This window comes from Sesamum indicum, linkage group LG4, assembly GCF_026168435.1.
Source record: "Sesamum indicum cultivar Baizhima isolate 11 linkage group LG4, ASM2616843v1, whole genome shotgun sequence".
Lineage (NCBI taxonomy): Eukaryota > Viridiplantae > Streptophyta > Magnoliopsida > Lamiales > Pedaliaceae > Sesamum > Sesamum indicum.
Window position 1 is genome coordinate 11534450 of NC_142660.1, and position 24770 is coordinate 11559219.

Sequence of the window (24770 nt, forward strand, 5' to 3'; positions counted from 1 at the left end):
CTCAAATATTTTATGTTTTTTTTTAAAAAAATACAGCTCCATTTTGGCAAAGTTTCAGCGCTTATTATGCAAAACAAAGAAAAATATGAGATGGCACTTTTTCGTACGAAACCCTAAATTAAAATAGATTGATGTATGCACGCATGATTTGTACGATTTCTGTCCCTTTCATCAGTTATCTTTTTTCTTTGTAGAAAAGGAATTATTTTGGTTGAGGAAAAATTACCATCAGCCGCGTAAAAACCAATGGTCTTTCACGGTCCAGATTAAAAGTTGTGACAGGCCAGTGGGTCCACTCGAAAAGGTCTTCTCTACTCATGTTTTGTTTATATACATATATTTAATAACTTGGATAATTAATTAGGTCCCTTAAAGTTTAGTGGTGCACTAATTAACTCTTTGGTGAGTCCAATTATTCAGTTTGGCGGAATAAAACAGCAGTGCTTTGCTTAGTCATATGATGCATTCGTTTTCTATTTTTTTGTTGGCTGGAATAAACTTACAATTTTAGTAATGTTGCATGTAAATAGAATTAATTATTAATAATTAAATTGTAATGAATTCTCTGAAAAAAAAAAAGTTATAAATGTTAGAGGATGGTAGTGAGACGAGTAGGCAGAACCCAAGTAGGAAAGAACAGCTCATAAACACCTAAGAATGGTATAAGGTTGTGTTTGGCTCATATTGCTGGAAAACTTTCTTTAATTAGGTACCAAATAGTCCCGCAGTTACTTAGAAGCCTGCTTGATTGATAGTACACTATTACTACCTAAACCTGTCACGTCCGACCCTCTATAATTTGTGATTCACATACCTTCAATTAAAACACCCCACGTCTTTTCTGAAAATACAACACCCTATTGAGACATTTGTGTAGGATGCCAATTGTCATTTTGCGTTGATCAAGATAAACAATTAGTAGCTCCTAATGCATCACTAAATTTTTAATGTCAAGACTTCTTCAACTGAAATACATGCATTTGATTCTGTTTGAGAACCAATTATCTCTCAGCCAACATCTTCAAATTCTTTTTTACTTGACCCAGATGAATTGGGAGATCATGATTCAAGTATGTTGTTTTTTGTAAGTTAGAAATTCTTAGCTCTATAATAAAATGTTTTCTCTCAAATGCTCTTCCAAATTTCCCTTTTTACAATGATAATGATGTGTATGTAGATTTGGTAGCATTGAAATACTTTTATAAAAATTCTACGATTATCGAGGACTAATTTGCAGACAAGTGTTAGTATTTCTATACTTAAGTTGTTAACGTACTTACTTATAAAAAAATACTTAAGTTGTTAACGTACTTACTTATAAAAAAAATACTTAAGTTGTTAGTATATCAAAGTGAGAATAATATTGAATTAAAATCATGTGGAGTGAAAAAAGTGAACTAAAAGTAGCTTAATAATCAAGAGAATTTGAGAGTTAGAGTATAATAGCTTGTGTTACTAAAATGGCTGCAGCATGTCTCATTTTATAAATTTCCATGGAGCAAGATTCGGAAAGTGGTTAGGGTGAATCATGCATCGTTGGATAGCTGCACATGTTAGCTAAATAACAAAAGAGTAGTTTAGGATTTGAATGTATCTAGACGAATATCTTAGTTCCAGTTGGATTACTTTGAGTTAGTTGGAGGTACTTTAGTATGACGTGCGCTAATGTGTCAATGACCTATGTGATGTCTTGTTCCTATTGTATGCTGACTCGGCTTGTTGGATTTAGCTCATTTCTTGAGTTAGTAAGGATAACACATACTAGCTTGCTTATGAGCCAGTGGTTGACCCATTGAGTTGTTTGGTGGGGCCCACTTCATTATTTTTGGACTTTAAGAAAAAAAATAATTTGAGGAGACATATTATAGGTAATTAATGCAAGGGGGGGGGGTGCTAATTCATTTTATCCTTTACCAACGGCCAAAATACGGATATAATTCACTGATTGGGGATAATCTAATAATTATAAATTTAATTTAAAACTGTGCAGTCTTGATCTCTTGTTACTTTTATGGAAAGGAGTTGATTTGTTCTTTAATTGTACTCCGTCTAGATCAATACCTAAATTATAGTGTTTAATTTTTGTGGGCAATTTTAATTTTTGCACATGAAGTAAATAAGTTAATTAATTATTCTTGAAATTTAAAATATTATATCCGGATCCAAGAATAAAGATTTCAAATGAATTTATATGTAAGTATAAAAAAGTCTCAGTTTAGACAACCTAATTCTAATTGTGGATTAGTGTTCATTAATCCAGTTTTTGGGGATTGGGATGGCAATCACATGTAAAAGCACGAGCGAAACGAGGTATTAAAAGTTCAAAACTGTCAAATCAAATTATACAAAACCTCTGCCTCTCTGAATAAAGACAAATTTTGTGATATTCATGTTTTATTGTTTATTTTATTTTTCTGGTTCTGAGGTTACAGTATGAAATGGCGCCGTCGATAAGGATGCAAATCTATTATGTCACCTGAGTGGTACGTAATTCCGTGACTGCTGCAACGTTTTCAAACTTGGAATGCATTCAATTCGTACGTGCTGCAATCCCATCCCCTTTTCTGTTCCATTGTGTCTAGGGATATTGTTGTTAAAATTTTGGGATAAGTTTGATATAACACCAAAACAGAAAAGATTAGTATTTAAAAATATTATTTTTCGTAATCTAATAATCTACAGTCAATGAATTATGGGTTTTTGTTTTGATTCATCATTCATGGTAAAAGTTGGTAAGAAATAAAATAATTGTATAATTTTAGTCTTTAGGTATAAGACACCGCCCTCATCGAAAATTTAATATAATTACATATAAATCTTTTATAATTTAAAAAAATTATACAAAATATCGCTAATATTTATTTTTATTTAACAAATATCACATACTAGTAAAATTCGTTACATTTGTTGATAACAACAAGAAAATTGAATAAAAATTTATATTTATTCGGATTGATTTACAAATTTGTTGTAAGTCAATAAGTTTTTTTTTTTTTTTTAACCAAACTACTTGTATATGATGTATCTCCTCACATGTATTGACATGTGAATATATATAATTGGTGCATACGATTTTAGCACGAGTCCAAAGTCCTTGAACCTTGATGTTGGATTTGGGCTAATTAAATGAAAGCACTTGAGAAAAATGACCTGCAAAACAACACGTTAGCAATCTAATGCTTAATCCCGAATTTAAGAATAAATAAATATTAGATAAATTATAACGAGAAATTATGTTATAAATAAGAATTTTGTGAGCAAAAATGCGGGTTGAAAGTGAGAGAGAGATCTCGAGAAGTTTCCAAATTGTTGAAGGGGGGGTCTGTTGAGGGGTGCCACCCATATTTATAGAGGAGGAGCCCCTATTCACATGGGCTTTGGAGAGAGTTGTGTACCCGAGAAGGAAGGCAGGATTTTGGTGGATAAGGTCGCATTTAATCCCCTTCTTGAGCACACGTCTTCGGATAAGGAATGACTCTCTCTTTGTGAAAACTCTTGTCTCGCAAGGCGTCATCTTAGGCTGACGAGTCCATTTTCTTGAGGGCACCTTCCTTATCTTCAACTATCCTTGGAAAAGTGCAGCAGACTTTCGTACTAGGTATCCTTCTTAGGCCAAGCTTAAGGAGGTAGGCTTCTTTTTGGACAGATTCTGGTGTGGTCTTGGGCCGCACCTGCTGCAGGGGGCCTTCTTCGTGGGCTAAGCCCAACACTTTTAAACGGGTTGACTCCCTCATGGGTTGGCGGGCCTGACTTGGGTTTAATATTTCTTTTTGGGGCGATCACTTTTGGGCTATACCCATCAACAATAATAGTTTTGTTAAAAGAGATTTATTTGATATGATATAAGACGCTAATAAGAGAATCCGGAGAAATATAAATTTTATTTATTTATTTTACTGATATCAATAAATTTTAATAGACATATAGATATATTTTATTTGACGAAAACAAAAATTATGGACATTAGATGCAATTGAGAAATTATAAAAAATTTATATGTAATTATAGTAAATGTTAGGAAAGAATGAGGTAAGTAGGTGTATTATGTATTTGTGACGGGAGGAGGAGAGAAGAGTGAAGAGGATAGATATAGATTGGGTTGGGTGTGTGGGGGGTGATGGTAGCATTAGTTGCGTGGGGTGAGTGAGTGAGTGTTGGGTGGTGTAGCGGATAAAGACTGGGGCTTTCTCTTTCTTTCTCCCACCAACTTCCTATGTACGTCCCCAGTTGCCACCAAAATATTACCACAATCATCATTCTCATATTCTTATTTCTAATATTTACAATAATTCACCTTCAAATTCATATATCTATATTAGTAATTTTAATTTGTAGTACGCTCAACTCTATATTTCAAAAAATATTTATTTTTAAATGGTATAGTATGGAGCAGTTTATTACCTAATCAAACAGAATATTGGTATATTTGCTTGTTTTTAGAACAAGAAAAACTGTTTGTGGATAAAGAAATTAAAAACAGAAAGTTAAACCTAAATTCAACACAGATTTTAGATTGTTCCATAAATCTCCAACTACATTTTCACTCTCTCAATGATGTACCCAATCATTCCTCATTATTATTTGTCATTCAAATTAAAATAAGGTGTCTATATATATATATATTATATTTAAAAAATAAAATGAAATAAGAAAAAGGAGGAGGGTGTAAATTATAATGGTGTGGTAGGATGTAGAGTGAGATTGTCCCCTCTCTGATTCCGGTTCTTTCATCATAGTTTTTTGGGACGTTCTCAACAAAGTCCAACAAACAAAACAATAAAGCGAAATTAAATAAATAGAAAGCTAAAACGGACGATCCGAAGAAAAGAGAAACCCGTTCTCTCTATCACTGCTTTCTCTCTCTAAAACCCTCTCCCTCTCTCTCTACATATCTTCTCCTTGCAGACTCGGTAAATATTCTTGCAATTACTATCACCCAAAAACATAAAAACAGAGAAAAAACTGTCTTCTGTTTCGCCTTCCTTGATTCTTTTTTCATTTTCCTTCTTTGATATCTCAGCTCGCGATCTTCCAGTTTATTTGCTCAATGGACACCATTTAGAGCTCAAAACCCATCAGGTAAAAGCCTCTGACTCCTTTTTTTTCTTCAAATTTTATTTTTGGTTTTGATATTTTTTTAACTTGTTAAAAATCGAAATTCCATACTTTGATCCGTCCAACTGAGGAATTGATTTCTGGGTTTTCTACTTTTTGTTGTTTTCTGACAGACCCGTGTTTGGAAAAATAAAAATATTTAACAAGCAGTGAAGAACCAGAGTGTCTAGGAGGTCTTTTTTTCAATCATGGCAGTGGTGGAAAATGCTGCGATTAACTCGGTGACGTCATCGAATCCGGATGCCCAACAGAACAACGTCGCCGGGGATCATCCTCACCACCAGCAGTCGACAAAAGCAGCCGGTAATAACCAAAAGTCAACTAAGCCCACCGATCAGAATTTCCACCTGACGCAGCAGAAGATTTCCAACGGCCATCATCAGCTGCAGCAGCACCCCATCAACGGGAACGGGGTACCGCTTGAAAAGAAAATGGATGGGGACGATGATGGAGGGGAGGGGTTTAAGAGGGAGATGAGAGATTTAGAGGAAATGCTTTCGAAGTTGAACCCGATGGCCGAGGAATTTGTGCCGCCGTCTCTCGCCGCCCTTGGCGGTGGCGGGCAGCACAGGTTGTTGGTGGCGTCTCCACATGCTGCTGCTGTCGCAGCAGCCTCTGCTGGGCATTTTGGGTATAATGCTAATGGTTTTGTAATGCAGCAGCATCTTAACACAGGAGTTTCAACTGGGAATTCTTTCAGAAGGGTTGGTATTTTACGTGATAATTTTCTTAAGCAAAATTATGATTTATATTAGATTCTACTAGAAGAGTCCTTTTCTCTCTTCTTTTTCTTTTTTTCTTTTTTGGTTTTCATTATTTTTAATTCTCCAGTTTTGGTATTTGTTCCAAAACTTACGTTTCAATACTTCCGTTTGTTTTGGTTGGTAAAGAAAATGTGAGTCCGCAGAGGATGGAAATATAATCGAGTTAAAGGGAGTATGGTTAGCAGTAATTTGGTCCAGTTTGGATTTGTTGAAGTCCGCTTGTTTACAGATTGGACAAATGAATATCAGACTTTTGGTCTTTAGTTACTGTTGGTTATTGTCATGATTACATATTTTATTCAGCCATTGTCCTTTTTGCAATAGGATATTGGGAGGCTATTTACCTATACTGATGGTTCTGTGGTGTACAGAAGAAAAATGGCTTCACTAATGGAAAGCGGAGGATGAATAGCCGAACAAGCATGGCTCAAAGAGAAGACGTGATTAGGAGGACGGTGTATGTTTCTGACATTGATCATCAGGTGAAAAGAATTTTAGTTTTGAAGATTGTATTTCATTTTCGAAACCGGTAACCATGTATTGAGTTGGCCTTTCTTGTGACGAATGTTAGGTTACTGAAGAGCAACTTGCAGCACTTTTTATTAGTTGTGGACAGGTAATGTGTGTTCGCATTTGATCTCAATATTAGAGTCAATATTTACAATTCAAGAATATGGTCTAAGTATTTCATCTGTGCTGTTCATGATGAAGGTTGTGGATTGCCGTGTTTGTGGCGACCCCAATTCTGTTCTTCGTTTTGCCTTCATTGAGTTCACTGATGAGGGTATGTAGAATGTAGATGACCCGATCGTTTGGTTGTGTATTTTAACAAATGGGTTGTACCACATCACGATGTCTCTCCATGACTTGCAGAAGGGGCAAGGAATGCTTTGAGTTTGGCAGGGACTATGCTTGGGTATTATCCCGTCAGAGTGCTGCCTTCCAAAACTGCTATTGCACCTGTTAATCCAACATTCTTGCCTAGGGTGAGAACTTGCTGCCTTTTCTATTTTACTTAAAACGCATGTCAAAATACTAATTTATCGCTATCCTACTATACTAGTCTGAGGATGAAAGGGAGATGTGCGCAAGAACTATTTATTGTACAAACATTGATAAAAAGGTAGCTTCGGGACTCACAACTCTTTTGTCACATTGCTCACGAATGTTTTGTAGACGTGAATGCTTGATTTGTTTGATTGTGTAATTCAGGTCACTCAGGCAGACGTCAAGCTCTTCTTTGAGTCTATTTGTGGAGAGGTTTGTAGCTGCTTATATGATATACTCTGAATCTCTCATTTCTTAAAATCTTGACATATTGTGAATGGATATGCTGACTCAGGTTCATCGTTTGAGGTTACTTGGTGACTACCATCACTCAACTCGTATAGCTTTCGTGGAATTCGTAATGGTAAGAACCACTTGCTTGTTACCCTTTCTGTTTGACTTGCTTCTACATGATCATTTTAGCTCAAATCAATGCGTCCTTTCTATCACTTTAAATTTTGCCAAATTACCTTTGCTGTACAGAAGTTAATTACCGTCTTGTTAAAGGTGAACCAATCAGAAAATATTTTATATATGCTTGCTGTAACTTGCAGTACGTTTAGCACCCAACTGGGGGTTGCTGATCTCTTATCCAAGAACCTTTATGATGGAGCTTGTTTTTTATCTATCCAAAAGGCACCTCTTTTAGTTTATACTTAGCCACAGGCAACAGGAAGTAATAGTCCACTTTTATACAGAATTTTTGCCAAATGGTGAGAAATGTCCTATCATTCAATCATAAGTTAGCAGATATTGGCGATAGCCATTGCTGCACTCATTGCCATTGAGGATTTAAAGTAATCCTTTGTGTGCTTTTCACCCATTTGGTGTTAGACGAATTACAGTAGAGTTGGGCACTTCAGTTTTTATGAATATTTACTTTGCCCCTCAATGATCTCATCAAATCCCAACTTCATGACTCTTTTTCGACATATTCCAGCACCATCATTTCACTAGTGAATGTCATTTGAGGAGGAGGCAACTTGTTCAGCGTGAATCTTGTAGATATTGCAATTGAGTTTGTTATTCGTCTGTATTAAGCATCCAAGCAACTGAAAGTATATACTATTTTTTACTATTAGTTAGTACTCTCCTGCAGGACCCTTATAAGGACAGTGCTATTTCATGTAGATTTAGTTCAAACTTTTCCTATTTTCCTTGTACTTTGCCTGTTTGATTTTCAAGAAACTCCTTTTATTGCATTATTGAGAAGAATTAGAAGGCTGATAAAGAAATGTGGGTAGGCCATGAAGAAATGGCACTTTGAATGCTATTGTCTGTAACTTTCAGTCGTTACACGCTTTGCGTGGTTGGAGTTGATATGGGTTTAGAGGGGCATGACTATCTTTGGTGTATTGTAGCATAGAGATGTGATTCTAAAATGGTAATAAATGTCATAGATCAGATTCTTGATATGGAACATCTGGCAATTGGGTAAAAGGTATGAGATAATTCCTCTGATCAATGGAAAACATGTGATAGGAAATCTTGTGCTGTGCATCTTTAACCTAATCACTCTTTTTATCCTTTTTTATTTAGGGATATGAGTGACTGTGAACAGGACACTTGGGAGAGAGTTATTTGCCAAAAGAATGTACACCTGTTAAGAAAGTGGAATACCAATGTATGTACCTGTTTGTCACTAAAAACATACTAGGTTAAATTAATTCCTTGACCTTGAGTATACTTAGTTTCAATCCAATGTTGGCTGTCTGCCGTCTTCTTGAGATGGGAGTTAAATTCAAATGGTTGTTAGGGAATGCCGGCTTACTAACAGGTCTTACCTTTGAGAAAGAAGACCAACAAGCTTTGCCATAGCCTTTAGCTGGGAACTTAGCCATTCTGTTACAATTGCTCTTAGTTACTGTTCCATTTATAGCCTTCCAGCTATAATTGTAATTATGCGCTTGTGGAAGACTTTAAAATTTCAAGTGAACCTTATGTTTCTCGAATTATTTCATTTGCCACTCAGTTTTTCTCATAGCATCACCTGCGTGTTATTCATTTCACAATGATTAACTTCACTCACTCTTTCCAATTTGCTGGGGGGTATAATGGTTTTTTGCCTCTTGCTTTTGATCTAATTAATGGCAGAGAAAATGACCCATGTGGTAGTCAGGATGAAGGTATTTTTTGTCAAATGAAAACAAATAACACCAACATGGGAACATGACCTATTATTTGTTTTCATATTTTATATCTGAAATTCAAATGTGTTGCATTCGGTGGCTGCTGTCCTTTTTTTGTTGCTTTTGGTTTTGTCTTATGGTTAAAAGTTGTCAAATTGTCTGCATTTCCTTGGCTGGGATGTTATTTCTTGGGATATTGGCATCTTTGTAACCCTTTGGACCCTTCAGTTGGAACCATTCTCTCAATGAAAACCATTTCCCCATTGCCAGGCTGAGAGTGCAATAGCGGCTCTGAACTGCAGTGGTGCAGTCTTAGGATCACTACCTATAAGGTGTGGATTCGTTTGTATTCCTTCCGTCCATTCCTATAAGTTTCCTCTTATCATGAATGATTATGCTCAGATCTTTCCACTTTTGCAGGGTAAGCCCATCAAAGACCCCTGTCCGACCCCGTGCGCCCCGCCAATCTATGAACTGAAATGGAGTCTCTGTCGAACTGATCTTCCATGAACGTCTATATATATATATACATAGAAACTGCTATTTTTAAGAGTACATGGCATCTATGTTTTTCATTTTTTTCCTGTGTTGGTGTCTCTGCTGGTCTTTTCACCTGCATCAGATGTTAATGGTCGCCCATTAAGCTTGTAGAGTATGACCATTTTCGAGGCTTAACGTGGCTTAATTATGCTGCACATTATGTCGAGCTTAGTAGGCAGTTGCCTCAAGGTAGTAGTACTGTTTCATGTTTCTGACTTCAAAGTTGAAGGAGAACTATTTCAGAAATTAATCATGTTCGTTTGTGTTTCATTGAACCCACTATCTCCATTTTCTGTCTTCTTTCTGTAGCTTTTCCTATGCAAGTGGTGTTGTTTATATAAGAATGGTCATTGCCATGGTGGAAACTTGATGCATAGCTTTTGCATGATGCGCAACTTGTGCAGGTTGAAACCAACATAGTTACAAGCATGTTTACACCTTTACATAAGGTAAACACAGAAATACATGAATACTTTATCATAGATCTAGAATTTTGTTGTAGTGTTTATTTTTGTGATTTTGTATTATGGGAACATGGTTGTTGCCTATTTATTCTTGAATCTTTACATTCAAGAGAAAAGACACAATCCAATTTGATCCTAAATCAATACGGATGCTGAAAATCCAGCCCATGTACCATTTTTCTTGAAAAGCATGTTCTTTCAACCTCAGTTTAAGTATGGACTATTGTCCCAGAAAAACAGGATAAAATGTTTAACCAAAAAAGATGACTAAATCCCATTGGTGGGTTTGGTGGGGTTTGGCTCTTTTGCCAACTTAAGCTGGTAGGAAGTTGTAATGAAATAATCACGAAGTTCAAGTTTGTGGGAAGACCAAAATCTTTGTCTCTTCACAAGTCATAATAGCTGTCTTGTCTTCTCCTCATGTGAAAATGACAATCTTCCTCAGTGGAGGACCCAAGAAAGAGTAGCTAACAATTAGCATTAACAAATTTGTTCTTTGCCACTCTAATTCTCTTGGTTGAAACAAACAAAACATGCCAAGATTTTTGGTACCATATAAAGATTACATGTACTTATGCCAACTGATCCTTCATTCCTACTTCAACCTAAACCACGTCATTCTCAACTGAACCCCTCTCATACAACATTTCTACCAAAACATAAACCAACGCTACACTGCTTTGTGATCTTTCCTCCACTCAGTGAGAATCAACCTCTGTTAATTATACCCACAAAGACTTTTCTTGAGATATTTATATACTATTTCTTGTAATAGGCCCTCCTACTCCGCAACCATTTCCACTGCCTGGGCCGCTGGTACAGTGAGCTGTAGCTGCTTGTACAACTAAAGCAAGAAGGATAAGCCATGCCCATGCGCCGCCATCCACTAACCATGCCTCCTTGCATGCGTGTTTGACAATTTGAAGTAATATATTTCACCAGGTTCTCTTTTTTGCTGAGTAGAAATCAACCCTCCTCCGCTCTTCTTCAGAGCATGCAAGAAATGGCATAAAGATTCAATAAATTATCTTTTCATCTTTATTTGACTACTGCAAATATATAATGATATATTCGTCACCTTGTACGCAAGAGATCTCCCATTTTATTATCTTCTTAGCTTTCTTGTGATACAAATATTGCGTTCCTAAGCTTCTAAATCGCTCTGAGTTTCTTGCCTCCTAGCTTGTCGGTTTTATCCTTCTCATAAACACAAATTCTGCCAACTCATGGGGAACTTATTCCCTCTTCATATATTACTGAGCTCGTGTATCAGATTATCAGCCTGCAGAAATAGAAAGGTTTTGCAGGTGGTTAAAATGGATGGCAAGGTTATGGAGTTCACAGCACCACTTCTGGTGAAAGAATTGCTGATGAACTTTGAAGGGTTTGGCGTTATGTCTTCAAGAAGATCTTCCAAGCATCTTCCTCTAAGTTTTGAACTGAAATTGGGAGGAACATATTATCTTCTTCCTTCTGAAGCTCCTGTGCAGCTGAAGCATACAGTGGCCGCTGAACCTGAACCGAACGCTGCTGTAAAGAGAATTAAAGTTGTGATAACAAAGAAGCAGCTTCAGGACTTGTTAGCAAAGAAGATTTCAGTAGGAAAGATTATCTTAGGGACTGATAAAACGTGTTCCTTTGATTCTACTGCAAATTGGAAGCCTACTCTCACATCAATCCCTGAAGAAAATGAATTCAACACCTCATAGCATGTGATAGCAGAATAGAGGAAAGATTCCGAGCTTATGATTGTGATGGGCAGCCATTGGGGAGAGGTATCTAGATGACATCACTCTGATTTTCAAATTTGTGTGCTTTTGTTCTCTTACGTATGATAATCAGTGTAGTGTAATTAGTTAACAGTATGATAATCTAGTACAGATGGTTGCTTTAGTTCAATAATGTTCTGATGATATATTATATATCACTTCTGATCTTCTTCTCGTGTGATTCATCATAGAATTCCCCAATCCTCTCCACAACAGACATATATTTGCTTTCCTAAATGTTTCACGCAGCAGCTTGGCAGGAAACTTTGAATCAGTGTGTACACAAGCAACAATCTTGACGGCTATCAAGTCAAATAAAACAAACAGAATAGTGAAAGACAACAACATAAGATTTCGTGGAAAACTTCAATTTTGGTTTATACTGAAATATGTTGTAGTATGTCTACATTGTTCCAAAGTGTATAGATCAGAAAACGGCTGCCCGAAACTACAACATTAACATATCTCCAACAATCCAAAAAACCAAAAAATATATATAAACCTTCATCCATTAATCTCCACGTCGATGACTTTCTTCGCCACTTTTGTCTTAGGAACAGAGATGTAAAGAACTCCATTCTTCATCTCTGCCTTAATTTTGTCCTTCTGGCAGTCATCAGGAAGCTGCAACCTAGTATCATACGAACTATAACTCCTCTTCGGCCAAGAATCCTCTTTCCCTTGTTCCGCATTCCCCTCCCCTTTAATCACAAGCACATCATCCTCTACAGAGACTTTTACGTCTTCTTTCGAGAGTCCAGGCATGTCGAACCTCATCTTAATCTCATTTTCATCCTCATTGACGTCCCACGGTGCTCGTGCTCGTAGCTCTGATGTTGCTCCAGGGAATGCCACAGCGTCCTCAAACAGTCGGTCCATGGTATCGATCATTTGGCGCATCGACCGCACAGGAGATAGGGTGTCTAGCAATCCTGTCGTTACAATTCAAGTCTGATTGTAAACCATGAACTAGATTTCAACATAGAGATGGTCTAAAACCACATTGATCCTAATACAGGTGTTCCATTTTTATGTCGTCCCATTGGAATTGGAGAGAAATTCGCATAAAAAACACTAGACAGATTGAACAAGCAAATAAAAACAGCGCAGAAGGAACAAAGAAAAAGAACAAAACAACAAGGCTGTTTACGTCCGTCGGGATATTGTAGCCCACGCCCATTACACTTTGGATGGCTTGGCCCATTATCCAACCCACTCACCCCACCCAGTTTGTGTTGCATTCCTAACTCTAATTCATTTAGCCTGACAGGCTTGCTCCTTTTCTTCACTAATTTTTTCTAGTTTCTCTCTCCTTCTCAGTTTCTCTCATCCGTCGCCTCTCTCACTGTTGATTTTCTGTCTCTCACTCTCTTGCAAGTCTTCTCCGATAATGAATGTCCCTATTTCTAATCTCTAAAATCTTACCATTTGTAAATATTTTATAGATGAATATAACCCCAACTAACTTTCTAGTTCCGATTGAAAAGATTTTTTCTAAACTAAATTTCTGAGTGAAATTTTAAGTGATTGTGAGTGATCATTTGTGAATCGATTTGGGTCTATATAATTAAATTTGACTGATTATTTGAGTGGCTGAGCCTTTGACGGCTGATTTGGGAGAAAAATAACTGCTATTGTGGTTGGCAGCTTGTGTGATGTGGACTATTCTATCGAATTTGGTCTTCTTAGCCAAATTATCTTATTTTGTTATTTTTCTTTTATTTATTATTAAATTTATAAATAATTAGTTTGTATATAATTGAACTAAGGGTTTTCATAACTCAGACATTCATTTGTAATAGTTTGATTTATCAACAATTTCCTCACCGAAAGGAGAGATGTCGACAGCCAGCCTCCGCGGACGCCTTTCCACTGCGGTGTCCTGATTGGTGCCGCGTTGCCCGCTGCTAAGATGATGCACGTCGACCGCTGTATCATTATTTTCACCGGCAGCCCGAGCTCTGCCAAGTGATGATGACCGCCTTCTCAAATTACATGCAGAGGGGAAAAACACGGAACAAGGCCCGACGGAAGCCCTGTTTGCTGTCCCAACAACATTGTTTGATACAAAAGGCGAGCACGCTAAGGTTTTAGCCGCCATCAAAGACTGAATTCAGCTCAAACTACTAAAGAAAACCAACAATTATATGCGAGAAAGAATTTTTGCTGCTGACTGATCACTCTACCCTGCTTTCGGATGGTTCTTGGGAGGGCTTATATATATAAAGAAAAAGAGAAGGGTGTGGAGAAATCGTGAATGTTGGAGAAAGAACATGATCCTTGATATTTTTGAGTTTCCAATCTGCTTCATAGGAGTTGCGATAATTTGTTCTGCGTTTGTATGCTTCTGCTACTTTCGGGAATAATCCCGTTGGTTCTGTTCAAGTCAAGGGTTTGAGCCTTTTCTATTGGTCCAGTACCAGGGTAAGTGTATGGCATAATTCAGCCCAGTTGCTGGCCCAAGTAGCGGCCATTTTCCTTCTCAGAACAGCATTTGGGGTTCAATCCATCAAAACCCTGTTACTTATACTATTTGTATATTCTAGACGGATAGTTACACTTTTTTTTCCCTAAAATTTTGTATATATACATCTAAATTCCTAATAGGTTGGAACATTATATGTAATACTTGTTTTTGTCTAACAAATAAGTTTACAAGTCAGCCAAAATTCATCGAATCTGTTTATATTAACAAAATAATCGAGAAAATTATTTATATTATACCAAATTGACTTATTATTAATTTATTGTAGGTCAAATAATTTTTTTATAATCAAATTATCTTCGTACGTCTTCGTGTTGATGCATGTAAAGAAGTATATATTCATTGTTAGACAGAAGCAACCTTAGGGTTGTTAAATGTAATTTTTCAAATTATAATGGATCTACGTGTAATATTGAATTTTATAATACAAATGCTTTGATCGGAGTTAAACAAACATTAAAATCATAGAAATATTTATGATTTATCATACAATAAGTGAGAGTTTGTAATTTTGCAAAAATTTAAGGGAAATTGTTGTAATTTAGTTAATAATTTTATATAATGTGTAAAGTGTAACATAAATGTAATACTAAATTGTGAGTAGTAGTTTGAGTTTAATACAACTTATTAAAGAGTTGTTGAACAATCTTAGTGTTGACCCTTAACCTAAAATCAGCATTGTCAGCAGCATGGCAACCTAGAAAAAGATGAAGAAGGAACATAAGAGCATATTTGCAGATGCCCTCCACCCTCCACCCTCCACCCTCCTTCTTCTTCAACATAAACAATGAACGATAATAATATTCTTCCTCGGCTCTGCAAATGCCGATCCCCAAAAGAACACTGTTTTCCTCTGTCAAAATCATCAACTACCATGTGAAAAACTCATAAGTTCACAGTTCCTTCAACAACACCTTAAAAGGAAAAAAGAAAAAGAAAAGAACTCAGCACTCAACATACCAATATTTCTTTCTTTCCGCAGCTTTCAGCACTCTCGAGGAAAACATATTCTTTCATGCTTGTCTCCAACTCCTCTCTGACACACACACACCTACCATTATTTCTTTATTAATTTCTTTTTTGTCATTTCTTTACTTTTCTTACCATTCCGTAAGAGGCAGAATATATCAGCAAACGTCTCAATTCTTGCAGCAGCTGCTCCACTATTAATATGCCAGTGAACAATGCAACCACTGTTTCAGAGTACTGGGCTCAGCAGTGCTTTGTTAGATCCTGTTCCTTTCTCTTTGAATAGTATAATATACTAACCAAAGTGTTTTTCAATCCATAGAGTTCCAAGTACAGAACAAAACAAAAAGAAACGCAAAATAGCTAGCCAGAAATCCTTCTTCTGATGGGAAAGAATAATGGAAATTCTTGGCTGAATGCTGTGAAAAAGGCTTTCAGATCTCCTGCCTACCATGAGGAAAAGACAAGTAGCAGACGAAGAGAAGAAAATGATCAAGAAGAAGAAGAAAAAGTACGTACGCACATGGTTTATATATTTTTCATGAGTTTTAATTTAGTATTCTTTGATCATCATTTTTTCATGAATTTTGCTGCCCGAGTTCTTGCAGAAGAGAGGAAAGAGGAGATGGATATTTCGTAAACATTTCCCTCTTGAAACAACAATACAGCATAGCGTAGCTAAAACTGCAAATTCTCCTGCTGTTGCAATTCCTACAATTTCAGCGGAAGAAGACAATCTGGTGGCAAAACAGCCAAAAGTTGATGAGAACTCCGTGTCTGAACAAAAGCGTGCAATGGCAGTAGCTATGGCGACAACAGCTGCGGCTGAGGCTGCCGTTGCAACTGCACATGCTGCAGTGGAGTTTATTCGGCTCACCAGACCTTCCCTTTTAGTCAAAGAACACAAGGCTGCTGTCGTTATCCAGACTATCTTCAGAGGCTACCTGGTAATATTACATAATATCCATCCATTCATCACGGATCAAGCTCTTTCCCAGTAATTCTTGCAATTTTTACCTAATGTATGTGTAGAAGGTTACACTTTTTCTGAATATATGTTGGCCCATGATGGGAAATATTGTTGCATGTTTTTAGAATGTAATGTTTCTTTGAATTATGTGAAGAGTACATACTGATTTGTTCCCTTAGTTTTGTCTTGTGTGAAGCATGTCAAGTTTATTAGGACAGCTTTGAAGAACTGAAGCAATGATTGAAACTGTGCTACAGCTTTTACAGTTAGTTTCCCTTAAGAAAGTCCGGGAGAAGAGATCTAGACCGGGTATGAAAGAGATTTTTCAAGAACCAGAATGATTTGATATTAACCCGTTCCCCTGTTGTTCTTTAGGCAAGAAGAGCTCTCTTGGCATTGAAAGGCGTCGTAAAACTGCAAGCACTAATAAGGGGCCACAATGTCCGGAGACGAGCAAAGATGACTCTCCAGTGTATTCAATCTCTAGTCCGAGTTCAAGCTCAAGTATGCGATCAACGTAGGAGGCTGTCGTGTGAAGCAACGAGCCCAGGATCCATGTTTAGGCAGGCTAACGTTAGCAGAAAGTCCACTGTGAGCATTTGAAAATTCAAAAGCTTTTGCTTCATCAGCTACTTCTCATTCTAATTGCCTTTGAAATTTTGATATTGCAGTCTAGAAACATGAGCAGCACACTTGAAGAGATCGAATCTCTAATAGAGAAAGCCAAAGAATGCTCACTCAAACATGGCAAAACACTAGCTCATGTTTTGTCTCAGCAGGTCTTTTACCTCTCTCATTGTTCTTGTTTAGTTTCTGTATGCTGTCTATTAGTCTGATTCATAAGTTTGGTTGATGTACAGATGTGGACATCGGATGAGGACCAAATTTCAGACAACAATTGTCAAGGGCTTGAAGAAGAACATAGAGGTTCAGGCAGGAAAGTAATCTATCCATGGTTTAGAAAAGATGGGAACTTGTGCAATCAAAGAATTCCTGTGAAGACAGTTGAAATTGACATTTCTAGACCTTACTCATTCACATCACCTAACTCATATAAATTGCGAGATCACCATCAAAATGATCATGAACAATGCCTTGACTCCTATGTTGTCCGGTCTCCCCTCCATGGAAAACACCAAAATCTCTGTGTCCACTCACCAAAAACTCCATCCTCTTCCAAGATAAAGCCCGTCCAAGTGCATTCTCGCAGCCCGTCTTATCAAATGGAGGAACGAAACTACCAAACAGCCGAGACGCCAACTCCACACTCAATTTACTTCCACAGAATGAGCATAAGTGAAAATTCTTGCCCTTTGCCTCGACCAAACTATATGGCTGCCACTGCATCAGCGATAGCCCGAGTCAGGTCACATAGCAGCCCAAGGCAGAGGACCTTTTCAAGCCCAAGTAGAGAGCAAACAGGTTCAGCAAAGAAACGTCTGTCTTTCCCTGTCGCTGATGGTCATAACGGAGATAATAAACTGAACATACAACATGTGACACAAGAAGGTACTCCGGAAAAGCTGATTCCAAGTGAATTACCGCGTGGGCCGGAAGTGACTACTGTGGCAACGCACTCAAGGCGATAATGTGGCTAATTTCAGTAACATCTGCGATCAAAGTTAATGTTGTATCAGGTAGAGTGTACATAGTTTCATTGTGATTAAGGTCACTCTTGTTGAATATGCTCAGAAGAGCTGATAAGTACTAAGAAGTAATCTGTAGCTTTGATAATCTACAACAGTTAAGTTCTGCTTATTACTACTATTGCTTAAAAGTCACAAAAACACATCTCTACACTTGCTCTTGGTGATTTCTACTGATTGAGTTGGTTTCAGGGATGAGCTAAGTTAACATTTCCATACCTTGCGGACAACTTTAAAGCAATCAGAAACAGCTGACATACAAAAAAAATGCAGCTCTTCTGTGTATTTCTGGTTATAAGATTTTACAATTAAAAGCCAATAGCTCCACATTGAGTGCCTTATGCCACTACTATTTAAAAGAGAAGAGACAGAAATTGTCTGGAAATCCAATTATTAGGCATCAGACAAAGGGAGCTGATCAGATAATACCTGCATCCTACTGGCTACGGAGCTTAGCTATAGCTTTTTTTGCATTGAAATCTCATTAGCATGCATCGAAACAAGTTCAGATGAATACTTTTACTTTAGTGGGTTCCATAATCTATATCCAAAGTGTCATACTATGATGTCTTTTAGTCTGTCCTATAAACACGTAGCTCGGCGTTTAGGATAAACTTGTAGGACATTGTTTATTTGTCTTTGGAAATTCTTCAAAAGCTGAACGGAGTAGCTAATCACTTGTTTTGAACTAAAATTTGCATCATTGCAGAACATTGTAATGAAGGCTGGTAAGGAGTGGCAGGCACCACGTGATCACTGGAAAAAGTAAAAGGGAATGTTGAGAGTGGGATTTGAACCCACGCCCTTTCGTACCAGAACCTTAATCTGGCGCCTTAGACCAACTCGGCCATCTCAACTGCGTGTCATTTCGGCCACACCTTAAATATCAATAACTTTCTGTGTAGGAGAATAATAAATGAGCCCATCCATCCTCTTACTATTTTTACTTTTAGCTACTACGCACCATCATCTATCCCCTTCTACTGCATATGTTGAGAGAATTGGATTTGGGAGAATTGAAATCTCAACAACCTGCGACCTACCCGCATTTCTAGCACTAGTGTGAATTGTTAGGCGTATCCGGATTTGGGAGAATTGAAATCTCAATAAAAATATGTAAACAAATTCATTTAAAGGGTTAAAAATATAAAAAATGAATTAATAAAATGAAATGGCTATGAAGTATGAGCTGTAACTAAATCCCTAAGTAATGGATTCATAATGCAAAACTTGCTATGTAATATGGACTGATGCAACTTTTGGTGAAGGTATGAGATCCCGCCACCAATGAATTGGGGGATCCGAATTGTACCTGAGAAGAAGGCATATGTTGTTGAGCGATTTGGAAGGTATGTGAAGACATTGACTCCTGGAATCCACGTGTTGATTCCATTTGTTGATAGAATTGCTTATGTGCATTTATTGAAAGAAGAGGCAATCCCCATTCTCGACCAGTCTGCAATTACCAAGTACAATGTCAACATTCTAATTGATGGAGTCCTCTATATTAAGGCACATAGACTTAGTATATGATGTTTAGTTGACATAAATGTGAATACCTATCAATAAACTTTTGAAATGTTGATATATTTCTTTTGAATCTGTAGATAGTGGACCCAAAGTTGGAATCATATGGAGTTGAGAATCCATTGTATGCTGTAATTCAACTTGCACAGACTACCATGCGAAGTGAGCTGGGTAAGATAACTTTTGACAAGACCTTTGAGGAAAGGGACACTCTAAATGAGAAGATAGTGGTGAGTATTTTACATTGGTATATAAATTAGATTATTCTTGTGTTCACCGTTCACTAGGAATGTTTATGGTTGTTCTGTATGCCTCGTTTACACTAGTTTATATTAAGTTCTCCATTGCATAATATACTTTTATTTTTTTAAAGAAACTATAACAACAGGTGGTTGTGGATTATATATGTTGACAGTACTTTGTTGAAGTTGCTATCTTGTTTTCATAACCAAGCACATTTTCATAGTTGAATGCAATTATGAACCAAAACTAAAATGAGGTCATTAAATGGATTTGAAAGATATACTCATTACTCACACTTGTATGTTGAGATCTTGAGTATTTCTCTTATATTCTTCAGTGTTCAAGATCCTTGGACTCAATACTTAGAGATACTGTAGCTGAGCAGCATAGAATATGTGTTCAGCAATTGGGCAAATGATGGCACCTGTTATTATGTGCCATTATATTTGATTCGTGTTATTTTTCCTTGGTAGTTCATTTTGCATTGAAAGTGATCTGCATATCCTCTGACATTCAGGTAGTTTGCACCTTTGTTTAGACTTTGGATTGAGTATCTTACATGTGTTTGCTGCAGATTGCCATCAATGAAGCTGCAAAAGATTGGGGCTTACAATGCCTTTGTTATTATTCTAAAATAAGTGGGTAAATTCAATTATAAGAATATTTGTTAGTTTGGTTTAACAACCCCTTGGGGTTTCTGCTGTATCTTATTTATTTCTAAGACTGTCTTCACCAAATTAGGGGATCTATCTCCTCCCAGAGGAGTGGGGGCCGCGATGGAGATGCAGGCTGAAGCAGAGCGTAAGAAGAGAGCTCAAGTTTTAGAATCTGAAGGTAATTCTGCATCATTTAGTTTAAATTGGTCACCATCACGGACAGCTAAATCTCAGACCCTACTAAACACAATTTACCTTTTTTGATTGTATAATGACAATCTTATCAGCGGAGAGACCCCTACCCGAGTTTTATATATACGTATTGGAGTAAGTACACAGTGAGTGTGCAGCCCAAATAAGTGAATTGCGTGTTAACACAACAACTCTAACTGCACCATGTTCACACTTAGTACTTGTATGCCAGTAAGAATCCTGTAACACGTGCACACTACATGATGTTACTGAGCGGCAAGCTCCAGGCATTCAGGAAACGCTTTGGTGAGGAGAAATGGTACAATTTCCAAGGACATTTACAGTTATCATAGCTCCAGGGATCTATTTGCATAAGGAATAGAGGCATAAGAGCTTACATATTCCAGTTTTTCTCTTGATGCATGCAACAGATAAATATGTGGATAGAATTTTCTAGTTTCGAGTTGGAAGCTGCGAATGATTGTGTAAATAAGGCTATTGGGAACAATCATAAAGACAACTTTACCATCATAAAGTGGACTCCAGCTTGTGACATTTAATAAAGAAATGGACACTTTCAATTATTTTCCCACCATATTTTGATGGCCTTATAGTTTTCATAGTGGTGGCGATGAGTTGAGAATTTCCCATTAAGAGTAAAAATATTTACTGTATCCTTAGCTGGCCCAGAATGAATCTTTGCATACTATTGCATGGTTTTAGAATGTATCTAAGACTATCCAAACCAGGGCTTATTCAGCTTCTCTTATATTCATTTGATTTATGTGCTGTACAGGGGAAAGTTAGGCGAATATTAATATTGCTGATGGCAAGAAGAATGCAGTGATCCTTGCATCAGAAGCTGCTAAGCAGGATCAGGTCAACAGAGCTCTAGGTTGGTTATCTTGTTGGAATGGTTGTTAGTGGTATAACCTTACATGGTTTGGTGTTTTGTCCACAACAAGTTAAACAGGAGAGTAAGCTAGACTTGTTAGTGGATGTTTGTCCACTAATTTTTGCCATGATTTTTACAAGATTCTATAAATATTAACATATGGTTTGTCTAGGAAAGTCTAGGTTTTTTTGCTTTTAGTTTTTGTTTTGAAGTTGAATATTTGGATCCGTTAATCGTTCATTTCCATTGAATTTATGCTATAACAGGAGAAGCAGAAACTATCCTTGCAAAAGAAATTGCTATGGTGTCAAAAGCCCTCAAAGAAACTGGGGGTGTGGAGGCGAAGTTCCACATCTCTTTATCATCCAACATAAACTAGCCATCTTAAAAAATCTTTGTATTGTTTTGAGACACCTAGGATTTTTTTTTTTATTTCTAGTTTTTAGTACACTAGTCTCCCTGTTTATACTCTTTGGGAAAGAGAGCAAAAAACGACCCCATTTACATGTAAGCTATTTCTAAGTTTCTGCAGCATACAGAAAATATGATGAAAGATATTGCTCAGTTTGGAAAATATATAATATGTGGACTGTAAGCTAGTTCTTTGTTACGCATACGAAATGCATTGATGACAATTATGCAATGGATTTGCAGGCAGCAAGTTTAAGAATAGCTGAGCAATATATTCAAGCCTTCAGCATGATTGCGAAGGAGGTAAGATCACAGACCTAGCTTAATTTCATGTTTTACCACTGTTATTGAGGCAAGAATTTCAAATGGAACTTTGTTTTCTCCATTCATCAAGGGAACAACGGTGTTACTCCCGTCCAGTGCTTCCAACCCCGCCAATATGATGGCTCAAGCTCTTGCCATATACAAGAACATGATTGGCAAAAACTCTGGCAAGGGGCTTTCTGAGGGTCCTGAAGTCGGATCAACAGATCACACAAAAACTGATGCTCTATCTTGGGAATCTGGTGATGAGAGTTGCACAACTACCCAACCCGCTAGTCAAGATCATCTGGGTGAACCTGTTTTCTCCCTACAAAGCCCAAAGAAGGATCTGAAATAAGAGAGAAGATGAAAAGGTGATTGATTACATATCAATGTGGAAAAAGGAATTCTCTGTGGTATTCTAACTTTAAACACACATGTGGTAACAGTTTGTTCCTGGGGAAAGCATATATGAAACTGACAATTGATGAGATAGAAAGTAAATTCGTGGTAGCCTATCCTCTGCGAGTAGAGTTGCTATGTAGCGGCTCATTGAGGTTTTGAGGAGACACTAAAAAATGGGAATTTTGCATGTGGATTGCTGATGCTCAAAGTCAAGAACGGCCATAGAACATAGTGTTGTCTTTCTTACAGTTGAACGTCTGGATTGCTAAACCAATCATTTCTGTAAGTGCACGGCTGTTATTTTCAGAATTGTTATATTTCGTTCGCTTAGAAAGCTTTGTTGGAAGTAAGTGATACAAGGCGTGAGGTTTTTTCTTCTGCTTTAACTTAGAAACATGTGGAGCTGTTGACAATTAAAATAAAAGGTGATGTTGTCATTCTTTTTCTTAAATTGCTGTGTCAGGCACTTCATTTCTGCATATTTGGTCCGCAATTCGTAAACAATTCTGGTAGCTGCCAATTTGTAATATATATGATGAATGAGAATTGAAGCTATTCTTAATATTGCTAATAATTAGTATTCGCGTGGGTGCAGTAGAGACAGAGAATGAGCTTTGTAGTGTGATACATACATGCTTTAACTTATATCATTGCATTATTTTCATTTTCCTTTCTGATCCCTTTCCTTTTATCACCATTGCAGAACGAGCAATGCGGTACGCATCTCGCCCACACAAAATTTCAGGATTAAAACTAAAATGTGTAAATTTAAATAACTAATATTAATAGCAGATAAACTTAAAGGATTAAACAAATAATTTTTCCTCATAATTTTAATATTTCTTCAATGATCTCTCAAGTATAATTATATTTTCTCTCAACCCATTATCATAAAAAAAAAAAAAAAAAACCTTTTCGACGTACCAACTTTTAACTACTTAAATTTACCCTGTGGCCCTTCAGGCTCTTTTTAAATTTGGACAGCTTTAATCTTTTTGGGTAGATTTACTTCTTGGTGGTACTTTCTTCCTTCCTTCATTAGTGTTCTGTTCGAACTAGGCTTTTTTATGGCACCCTAGGTCCTTATTTGGACTACACATCTTGTGTCTTTATTCAAACTGACCCTCCTGAGAGCATCTTGATTCCTACACTACTTTGGGCTCTTGCGACATTTTTATCTATTTTGGATTGTTTGAAATTTTTTTGGGTTAATCTTTTGTTATAAATACTAGATTTTTTTAAATTATGTAAAATATCATGAGAAAATAATCAAATTCGCTAACAATTTGCTAGCTAGCGTTTGTATAATATATTTACAAACTCTCTAGATAATTAAACAAAATTTTGTCTAAAAAAAATCATTTGTTTTTTCTTTAACTACATAAAATTAGTCATCCAATAAATATATACATACATATAATATCATTGTTGTGCGACGCTTTCTTTCAACGGATGATATATATGTCTACATATTATATTTGCTTAAGATCAATATACAAATTATAGCCAAAAAAAACCATTTTATTTCCTTTCCAGTTTGCTTCATATAATAGCAGTACATAATATAATTTCCAAAAACATTTAAAAGTCATAATTAATTAGTTATTTTGGCCAAAATATTTGTTTGCCATATTTGACACCCCTACAGAAAATCTTGATTTGTTTTCTCCTCAAAATTATATACGGCTATGTTAAATTAAAAAAAACATAGAAATTATATTATCTGTTTGTTTTTCTTAAATATATTTATCATTTGGAATTATTAATGCATTTAATTATTTTTAAATTATCAAATGCGTAGAATAATTTGATAGAAAAACTCTTAGTGTTCGTTTAATTCAAGTGAGAAGAAATGAGAAGTGAAAGGGGGAGGCAAAGTGAAAAGACGAGAATAATAGTTTTTCTTCGAGTTGTTTAGTATGATTGGAATGGGTAAATATACTCGTTTTCTTTTTTGTTAAGAGAAAATTAAATCGAGAAAAAAATATTAATTTTTGTAATTTGACTATTTACCCTTTCTCTTTATTTTGTATTAGAAAATAAATAAGTAATATTATACTAAAATAATTTTTAACATATCAAAATTTTATTAATAAAAATATTCATCAAACAAGAACAAGAATATTTTTTATTAGTAAAAATATTATAAAAATGAGTATTACTCATTTATTCTAAAATTTTTAATTTAAATAAAATAAAAATTACTATCAATACCCTCAAATAGAGAAATTAAATTCAAA

At 36.3% G+C, this 24770-nt stretch overlaps 5 protein-coding genes and 1 non-coding gene across 12 annotated transcripts; 4 read left to right on the forward strand and 2 right to left on the reverse strand.

The window, feature by feature from the left end:
- Positions 1-4772: 4772 nt before the first annotated feature.
- On the forward strand, positions 4773-9870 carry LOC105160282 (polyadenylate-binding protein-interacting protein 12). The gene is made up of 12 exons (XM_011077598.3): positions 4773-4910; positions 5021-5079; positions 5229-5819; positions 6251-6361; positions 6451-6495; positions 6591-6663; positions 6753-6865; positions 6943-7002; positions 7092-7139; positions 7222-7290; positions 9326-9387; positions 9476-9870. The coding sequence occupies exons 3-12, from the start codon at positions 5304-5306 to the stop codon at positions 9531-9533; spliced, it is 1155 nt and encodes a 384-aa protein (XP_011075900.1). The 5' UTR covers positions 4773-4910; positions 5021-5079; positions 5229-5303; the 3' UTR covers positions 9534-9870.
- Positions 9871-11285: 1415 nt separating this feature from the next.
- On the forward strand, positions 11286-11997 carry LOC105160284 (uncharacterized). The gene has a single exon (XM_011077599.3). It carries the CDS (start codon positions 11286-11288, stop codon positions 11766-11768), a length of 483 nt encoding a protein of 160 aa, XP_011075901.1. The 3' UTR covers positions 11769-11997.
- A 183-nt stretch (positions 11998-12180) lies between these two features.
- Positions 12181-14237, reverse strand: LOC105160285 (small heat shock protein, chloroplastic). The gene is made up of 2 exons (XM_011077600.3): positions 13656-14237; positions 12181-12760 (listed from the first exon to the last, which is right to left on the reverse strand). The coding sequence occupies exons 1-2, from the start codon at positions 13927-13929 to the stop codon at positions 12333-12335; spliced, it is 702 nt and encodes a 233-aa protein (XP_011075902.2). The 5' UTR covers positions 13930-14237; the 3' UTR covers positions 12181-12332.
- An 844-nt stretch (positions 14238-15081) lies between these two features.
- Positions 15082-18013, forward strand: LOC105160286 (protein IQ-DOMAIN 17). Of its 2 annotated transcripts, XM_011077603.3 has the most exons (6): positions 15082-15516; positions 15605-15793; positions 15891-16229; positions 16628-16843; positions 16924-17031; positions 17113-18013. In XM_011077603.3, the coding sequence occupies exons 2-6, from the start codon at positions 15668-15670 to the stop codon at positions 17839-17841; spliced, it is 1518 nt and encodes a 505-aa protein (XP_011075905.1). In that variant the 5' UTR covers positions 15082-15516; positions 15605-15667; the 3' UTR covers positions 17842-18013. The 2 variants fall into 2 exon arrangements, with proteins under 2 accessions (XP_011075905.1, XP_011075903.1); XM_011077601.3 differs by having other exon boundaries at positions 15082-15793.
- Positions 18014-18674: 661 nt separating this feature from the next.
- Positions 18675-18755, reverse strand: TRNAL-AAG (transfer RNA leucine (anticodon AAG)). Its single transcript has one exon. It is a non-coding gene; the product is annotated as a tRNA-Leu (tRNA).
- A 754-nt stretch (positions 18756-19509) lies between these two features.
- On the forward strand, positions 19510-22981 carry LOC105160346 (uncharacterized). 6 transcript variants are annotated; one of them, XM_088879436.1, is made up of 7 exons: positions 19510-19655; positions 20243-20306; positions 20410-20502; positions 21313-21411; positions 21678-21751; positions 22066-22125; positions 22217-22981. In XM_088879436.1, the coding sequence occupies exons 5-7, from the start codon at positions 21713-21715 to the stop codon at positions 22481-22483; spliced, it is 366 nt and encodes a 121-aa protein (XP_088735562.1). In that variant the 5' UTR covers positions 19510-19655; positions 20243-20306; positions 20410-20502; positions 21313-21411; positions 21678-21712; the 3' UTR covers positions 22484-22981. The 6 variants fall into 5 exon arrangements, 5 of the variants coding, with proteins under 5 accessions (XP_088735562.1, XP_088735565.1, XP_088735564.1 ...); XM_088879438.1 differs by lacking the exon at positions 21678-21751; XM_088879437.1 differs by lacking the exons at positions 19510-19655; positions 20243-20306; positions 20410-20502 and adding an exon at positions 20539-21172.
- The last annotated feature ends 1789 nt before the right edge of the window (positions 22982-24770 follow it).

Bases quoted from the DNA above. Each gene is read 5' to 3' on its own strand.
- LOC105160282 (XM_011077598.3), top strand. From the start codon at position 5,304: ATGGCAGTGGTGGAAAATGCTGCGATTAACTCGGTGACGTCATCGAAT. The intron at 7,003-7,091 runs GTAGCTTCGGGA...TGTGTAATTCAG, and splicing joins GTACAAACATTGATAAAAAG to GTCACTCAGGCAGACGTCAA. The intron at 7,291-9,325 runs GTAAGAACCACT...CCCCATTGCCAG, and splicing joins CTTTCGTGGAATTCGTAATG to GCTGAGAGTGCAATAGCGGC.
- LOC105160284 (XM_011077599.3), top strand. From the start codon at position 11,286: ATGGGGAACTTATTCCCTCTTCATATATTACTGAGCTCGTGTATCAGA.
- LOC105160285 (XM_011077600.3), bottom strand. From the start codon at position 13,929: ATGGCGGCTAAAACCTTAGCGTGCTCGCCTTTTGTATCAAACAATGTT. The intron at 12,761-13,655 runs GTGAGGAAATTG...TTGTAACGACAG, and splicing joins TGTCGACATCTCTCCTTTCG to GATTGCTAGACACCCTATCT.
- LOC105160286 (XM_011077601.3), top strand. From the start codon at position 15,668: ATGGGAAAGAATAATGGAAATTCTTGGCTGAATGCTGTGAAAAAGGCT. The intron at 16,230-16,627 runs GTAATATTACAT...GTTGTTCTTTAG, and splicing joins CTATCTTCAGAGGCTACCTG to GCAAGAAGAGCTCTCTTGGC. The intron at 17,032-17,112 runs GTCTTTTACCTC...GTTGATGTACAG, and splicing joins CTCATGTTTTGTCTCAGCAG to ATGTGGACATCGGATGAGGA.
- LOC105160346 (XM_088879436.1), top strand. From the start codon at position 21,713: ATGGTGTCAAAAGCCCTCAAAGAAACTGGGGGTGTGGAG. The intron at 21,752-22,065 runs GCGAAGTTCCAC...ATGGATTTGCAG, and splicing joins AAGAAACTGGGGGTGTGGAG to GCAGCAAGTTTAAGAATAGC. The intron at 22,126-22,216 runs GTAAGATCACAG...CCATTCATCAAG, and splicing joins TCAGCATGATTGCGAAGGAG to GGAACAACGGTGTTACTCCC.